Here is a 7,500-nt window from a genome sequence, read left to right on the forward strand (position 1 = left end):
TATATATATATATATATATATATATATGTATGTATGTGTATATATATATATATATACATATAATATATATATATATATATATATGTGTGTGTGTGTATTTACCTAGTTGTATTTACCTAGTTGTATTTTACGGGAAGGGGAGCTATGCTCGTGGGGTCCCGTCTTCATTTCTCATTTTATCTAAACAATTTTTAAATTCATGTATTGTTTTTGCACACACCACTTTCTCATCTAACTTGTTCCAACTGTCTATTACTCTGTGTGGAAAGCTGTTCTTTTTCAAATCTCTTCTATAGCTGTCTTTTTTTATTTTCTTTCCGTGTCCTCTTGTATTTCTGTCATCCCATTTTATCAGATTCTCTCTATCAGTAATTTCTATGCCTTTCATGATTCTGTAAATAGATATCAAATCTCCTCTCTCTCTTCTTTGCTCTAGTGTCTGTAGTTCAAGTTTTTCTAGTCTCTCTTCATATGATAGTTTTGAGAGTGTTGGTGCCAATTTTGTAATTGCTCTTTGTATTCTTTCAAGTTTTTTTATACATTTTTTTGTACTTGGTGACCATATTGTTGCTGCATATTCTAATCTTGGTCTTATCAGGGTGATTAGGATTTTCCTCACCATTTCTTCATCCAGGTATGTAAATGCTACTTTGATTGTTCTTATTAAATTATAAGTTTCTCCAAAAATCTTATTTATATGTTTTTCAGGTGACATATTATTCATAACAATGACTCCCAGGTCCTTCTCATTTTCTACTTTTTTTATTCCCTCTTCTCCCAAATTATATGATCCTGTTATTCTGTTTTTGCTTTTTCCAAATTCCATTATACTACACTTTTTTGTATTGAACTCCATCTCCCACTTCTTACTCCATTCCTGTACTTTATTTAGATCTCTCTGTAGTGATTCACAATCTTCTTCAGTTTTCACTCTTTTCAGTAGTTTTGCATCGTCTGCAAAGAAGCTCATATAGCTTTCAATTCCTTCATCCATATCATTAATATATATAGCAAACATTATTGGGGCCAGGACTGTTCCCTGCGGGACACCGCTTATTACTTCATTCCATTTTGAGTGCTGGTTTCTTATCACTACTCTCATTTTTCTTTCTTGCAAAAAGTCTTCCATCCAATTTAGTAATTTACCTTGTATTCCTCCTTCAGATTCTAGTTTCTTAAGCAACTTCTTATGTGGTACTTTGTCAAAAGCTTTTTTTAGGTCTAAAAATGCACAATCAGCCCATCCATCTCTTTCTTGTATTATATCTATTAGCCTTGAATAGAAACATATTAAATTGGTGACGCATGATCGTCCTTGTCTGAATCCAAATTGCCTTGGATTTAGTACGTTGTTTTTTTCCAAGTATTTTACCCATCTATTTTTGATAATTCTTTCTAAATTTTTTGCTATTGTACTTGTTAGAGTGACTGGTCTATAGTTGGTGGGTTCTTCCTTGTTTCCTCCTTTGTGTATTGGTACAATGTTAGCATTTTTCCAGTCCTCGGGTATCTTTCCTTCTTTCAAGGAACTGCTTATTATGCTATGTATTTTGTCTGCCAGTTCATTCCTGCATTCTTTCAGAATCCAGTTTGCTATTTCATCTGGTCCATGTGATTTTCTGACATCAAGATTACTCAATTGTATCAATATTTCATTCTTTGATACTTCTATTTTTTCTATAGGGGGGACTTTCTCTTTCCATTCAATCTCTTCAGGTTGTATGTTCTCCCTTGTAAACACTGATTTAAAATGTTTGTTCATAATTTCCGCCATTTCCATTTCCTCAGTGTATTCAACTCCCCCTTGTCTTAATTTCTCCAAGTCCTGTTTGTTTTTCAGTTTATTGTTTACAAATCTGTAGAATAGTTTTGGTTGATCTTTACATTTTTCTATGACGTCTTTTTCATATTTTCTCTTTTCCTCTCTGCACGTTTGTACATATTCATTTCTATAACTGGTATATATTTTCCATTTTTCAGGTTTTCTGTCTTTTTTCCATCTGGTCCAGGCTTTGTCTCTTTTGTCTTTTAACTCCCTACAACTTTTGTTGTACCAGCATTTTACATATTCTTTTCCTTGTTTTTGTCTTGGGACATACTTTTCCACTCCTTTTTTGTAAATTTTTGTCAAAATATTCCATTTCTTTTCCACTGATGTTTCTTCTTTGTATATTTCTTCCGAGTTTTCTTGTTGAAAGAATTCTCTTATTTTATCAAAGTTTGTTTTTTCATACATCATTCTTCCTTTTCTATATTGTTCATTTCTTTTGACATATTTTTCTTCATTAAGTTCCAGTTCAATCAATATGTGGTCACTTTTACCTATTGGTGTTTTATATTCAATCTTGTCCACTATTCTAGGTTCAGATGTAATTAATAAGTCTAGTCTCGATGGTTCTTCTTCATTTCTATACCTAGTGTTCTCCTGTATCCATTGTGTCATTGTGTGGTCAATAATCATCTCAAGTAGAGCGTTTCCCCATGAGTCATCTCCACCCTTTACTGTCATTTCTTCCCAGCAGATTTCTTTGCAATTAAAGTCGCCCATCATAACTATTCTTCCTCCATCTTCCATTATTTTATTTAATGTTATCTTTGTGTCCTCTAACATACTTTTATGTTCACTCTCCTCCCATGAGGCTGTTTTTGGAGGCACATAATTTATCACAAATTTTCTGCTCTTCTTATCTCTGTCTTCCACTTCTATCATAATCATCTCTACTGTATTCTTTCCATATATGACACCTTTCACGTTTATATCCTTCTTAGTCAGGAACATAACTCCACCCCCTTGCTTTTTCTCTCTGTTTCTAATCCAATAATTGTATGCATCATGTCCTACACTGTTGGGTGGTAGTGGGCCTTTTAATTTTGTTTCTACAATTCCCATTATGTCCGGTTCTTTTTCTTTCAAATAATCATTCAGCTCATTCAATCCTGTAATTAATCCATATATATTTGTGTAAGACACTCTTAGTTTTCTGCCACTTCAATTGTGTTATCTGTTTCCCTTATGTTTATATTTTGTATGTCGAACTTCCTTAGTTTCATGTTCACTACTCTCCAATAGAATCTCTCTTTCTCTGACTCCGTTCTGTTCTCGTTTTTTGCCTTAGCTTCCAGTCTTTTCTGCTTTTCTTCCTCTCTTTCCTCTTTATTCATTTCTCTTTTTATCCATATCTTTTTGTATTGTTCACTTGTTGCTAGTTTCCCTGTTTTGGATAAGATATTCTCTGCCGTTGTTTGTGACTTGAATTTAATCTTAATTGGTCTGGTCTTGTCTGTGCTATACTTTCCGAGTCTAAATTTCTCTTCGATTTGTTTCATAATTTCTGGTTCATCTTCCTGAACTGATTCTAGTAATTGGCTTACTTTTTCATTTTCCTCTTTGATTCTTGTGGTTCTATCTGTGTTGTGTTTCTCTTCCATTCCTAATATAATTATACATTTCTTCTTGTCTGCTAAATCTCTTACTATATTCTCCTTTTGTCTCATCACTTTAATAACTGAGTCTTCAGTATGTTCTTTCAATTGCTGTTTGACTATGTCAGTGAATGAAACCTTATTTCCTTCTTGGGTTTTCTTCCAATTTTTACTTTCTTTAGCTATCGTTTCTCTGTTTTCTTTACTATTCTTCTTCAATTCCTCATTCTCCACCTTTACATCTCTTAACTGTCTTTTTAGGTCTTCTATTTCATCAGTTAAGTTTTTATTCGCCTTTTCTAGTTCTTCCAATCTTTCAACCCTTTGTAAAATGGTGTTCATATGACCTAACCTACTCTCCAAGTCCTCGATCACCTTATCAACCTTCTTCTCTAGTCTTGTCAGTCGGGGGGGGTTTGTGTCCCCCCCACTTTCTTTAAATCCCTTGAAAATATTCTCATCACTTTCTACTGTATTGTTCCTATCTATACTTCTAATCTTTACATTCTTATTAGACATTCCGTCGTCCTCCAGCTCGTCTTGCGGTCGCGTGTTTTATTTTCGGCGGTCTGTTATGACCAAGTGCTCTACTTCCGCATTACCTTCCATTTCCCCAGCAATCCCTCCCCTTCTCCTCTTTCCTTACTTCCCCACTACCCCACGAGCAATTTCCCCCCACCCTGTAAATACAAAAAGGCACTTCTCTTTGCGTTGGGATCCACAATCTGCACTTTTCTTCAGAACGTTCTTCAAGCCGTCCGTTCGTTGAAAGTGTGTGTGTGTGTGTGTGTGTGTGTGTGTGTGTGTGTGTGTGTGTGTGTGTGTGTGTGTGTGTGTGTGTGTGTGTGTGTGTGTGTGTGTGTAAAAAAAATGGTCAGGTTGCCCAATTATTGACCAAGCAGATGTTTACACGCGGCAAGTAACTCGTAGCAAGTAATTTGCTTGCTCGACTTGCCTCTCAACTTGCCTTGTGTAAATGAGGTTTAAGGATCACGATTAACCCTTATCAAGTGATTTATCATTTCATCTACTTATTCTTATATATTTGTTAATTATTTATTTTGCTTATTTATTTGTTTTCATTTATTCATTCATTTATCCATCTATTTACTGACAAATCCCTGAGAAAAATAAGAAAAAATATGAAATCGATTAATTTCTTATGTTATTTACTTATTTATCTATCTATCTATTGGTCTGTTTTTCTTCATCTAATCTCTTATTTGTTTAATTTTTAATTATTCGTTTATATATTTATCTATTTTTTATGTATTAACTATTCATTTTATATGTATATATCTATTTACCTATTCTTATATTTATACATTTATGTATTTATCTATTTGTCTATCTATATATCTATTTGTTTATCTATTTATCTATTCATTTATCTCACATAGGCCTACGTGGATTTGAACGATTGTCATGAAAAACACAACAAAAGGATGTTCGAGAACCAAACGGATCCTCTGATGGCTATGGCGGCTCCCATTTACACAGTATTAGATGACTCTGCATTTGTCAGACCATACATTGAGGTAAAAAAGAAAAAAAATAATCGCTTATTACGCCCCCCCCCCCTCACTCCCAGATGTTGTCAAGACTAGCGAGCTCACACTTCTTTTACTAAATTAGGTTATGTTAGGTTAGGTTAACTTTATATGCAGGAGGTTATGAAAGATTTAATACAAGGATAAATTTTGTAGTAATATTCTAGAAATGTTAGATTTGCTAATCTTGACAAGCTTTTCACTTCTTTCTATTTTATTTAGTCTTTTCCTTTTATTATGGCCGAGCTATCATACTCGTTTTCAACACGCCCTTTGTAACATGTGGAACGTGGCCTACTTTATCTATGTAACGATATAAGAAATTTGAAAATATGAACAGCATTAAAGAAAATAGCATCTGCGTTAATTATATCAATAAGGCGATTTAGAATCTAAATCTTTGTTTGACTATTTTTGATTCCTTTTAATGACGATATTTGACAAAAGCGAATCAATTTGATCGTCAAAAAAATAAATGAATGATTTGAAATCCAAAACTTTGTTTAAGTGTTTTCAATTTCCTTTAAGGAAGACATTTGACAAAAACAAATCGATTTGATTGTCAAAAAACATCAATAGATGATTTGGATTCCGAACCTTTTTAAGCGTTTTCGAATTCCTTTTGGCGACGGTATGTGACAAAAACGAATCAATTTTGTTTCCCTTAGGAGGATGTGAACTACTTGGACATCGGCGCCGTCTATGTCGCTAGCGATGTTGAGTTTCAACCACGCAAAAGAGAGGAGCAAGGCCAAACCCAAGCAGAGGACACACGAGATAGGAATGAACAAGGACAAACTCAAGCAGAGGACACGAGAGACAGGAATGAGCAAGGTCAATCTCAAGCAGAGGACACGAGAGACAGGAATGAGCAAGGTCAATCTCAAGCAGAGGACACGAGAGACAGGAATGAGCAAGGCCATCCTCAAGCAGAGGACACGGGAGATAGAAAAGAACAAGGCCAACCCCAAGCAGAGGATACGAGCGATAGGGCTGCACTACTAAAGTAAATACATGCATAAGAAGTACTTGAGTAACGTGCGTGTGTGTGATTGTGTGTTTTTAAACTATTCATGTTTTAGGTCAGTATTATACTTATTTAGGACTTATCGTTATAAGCTTTTGCTCTGACATGATCTTGTATACAAGAGAACTCGTGGCTGAAACATGTCGACCGATCCCGCCGTAAGTTGTTTCGATGACGACGACGCAACAGTACAGCGACATGACGTCATCAACATCAACGGTTCTGACAATTTGTGATACATTACTATAGATTATCACAAAACAATACACGTACAACATAACACAAAACAATACATGTATAGCATAATATAACACAAAATAACAACACAATATATAACATAACATGAAACAGCGTAAGAATAAACACAACACAGCATAAAATTAAAGACAGATATGCCAAAGGGGCTTATCAAGGATTCCCCCCTCCTTTTACCTTTCTTGTTACAAAAGCCACGTAGATGTCTAAACTGTATTATTTTTTTCTGTAAAATGTAGGGGAGTTCCACTAAGCATATGTTGTAATAAATGCAAACCTGTCATATATATTTATATAAGTGTGTGTGTGTGTGTGTGTGTGTGTGTGTGTGTGTGTGTGTGTGTGTGTGTGTGTGTGTGTGTGTGTGTGTGTGTGTGTGTGTATGTGTGTGTGTGTATGTGTGTGTGTGTGTGTTTAATTCACCATGGTCAAGGCTCACATATAACCGATCCATGGGTAATGCTGTGACCTTTACACGCACACACACCCCCAACTCCCCGCCCACTAGAGTTGGCGTAGCGACTCACAGCGCAGCGATACTGAAGTTATTTCAGCCCTGGGCAGGATTTGAACCCGGACCGCTATAGTGACGGCCAGGAACTCTAACCGCTGCGCCATCGAGTCGTGTGTGTGTGTGTGTAATTCCCTTGAAATTTAGTGTGTAAACCTGTATATCCTTATTTACCTGTTAATAATTCTTGTATTTGAAAATGCTCAAAGTAGTTTAGTATTGAATTACACCATTACGAAATGCTGAGATCTTTCATTTCAACCCTCTAAAGGAGATAAATCTACACTAAGACTGAATATATACAGTACACTGAATGAATAAAGAAATAAATATAATAAATAAATAAATAAATAGACAAATAAATAAACAATATATATATATGTATATATATATATATATACATATATATATATATATATATATATATATATATATATATATATATATGTATAACATATAACATCTCGCCTCTGTCATTTCTTTCACCTACTCCAAACTTACCAATGCACGTCTCATCTCCCATCTTCTTCCCCACTTAAAGTCGCCTATTACCAACGTGTACTTACTTTTTTCTTGATCCATTACTTGACTTAAATCATCATAGAACGACTCAGTTTCATCGTCTGAAGTCTGTGAAGGTGGTGCATAAACTTGAACTATTTTTTGAGTGTATCTTTTACACAGCCTAATCACAATCCAAGCTACCCTGTTCGATATACTACTGAATTTGACCA

At 34.7% G+C, this 7,500-nt stretch overlaps 1 protein-coding gene across 4 annotated transcripts in view; it reads left to right on the forward strand.

The window, feature by feature from the left end:
• LOC143040275 (vascular endothelial growth factor receptor 3-like) overlaps positions 1–7,006 on the forward strand; it is a 26,195-nt gene extending 19,189 nt beyond the window's left edge. For all 4 annotated transcript variants that reach the window (XM_076211081.1, XM_076211083.1, XM_076211080.1 and 1 more), the window contains exons 13-14: positions 4,824–4,961; positions 5,642–7,006. In XM_076211081.1, coding sequence (XP_076067196.1) covers positions 4,824–4,961; positions 5,642–5,983 — 480 coding nt within the window. In that variant the 3' untranslated portion in view covers positions 5,984–7,006. The remainder of the gene's footprint in view (positions 1–4,823; positions 4,962–5,641) is intronic.
• Positions 7,007–7,500: the final 494 nt, after the last annotated feature.

The sequence above is a fragment of the Oratosquilla oratoria genome, chromosome 28 (genome assembly GCF_046742065.1).
Source record: "Oratosquilla oratoria isolate Oo_2021 chromosome 28, ASM4674206v1, whole genome shotgun sequence".
Taxonomy (NCBI): domain Eukaryota; kingdom Metazoa; phylum Arthropoda; class Malacostraca; order Stomatopoda; family Squillidae; genus Oratosquilla; species Oratosquilla oratoria.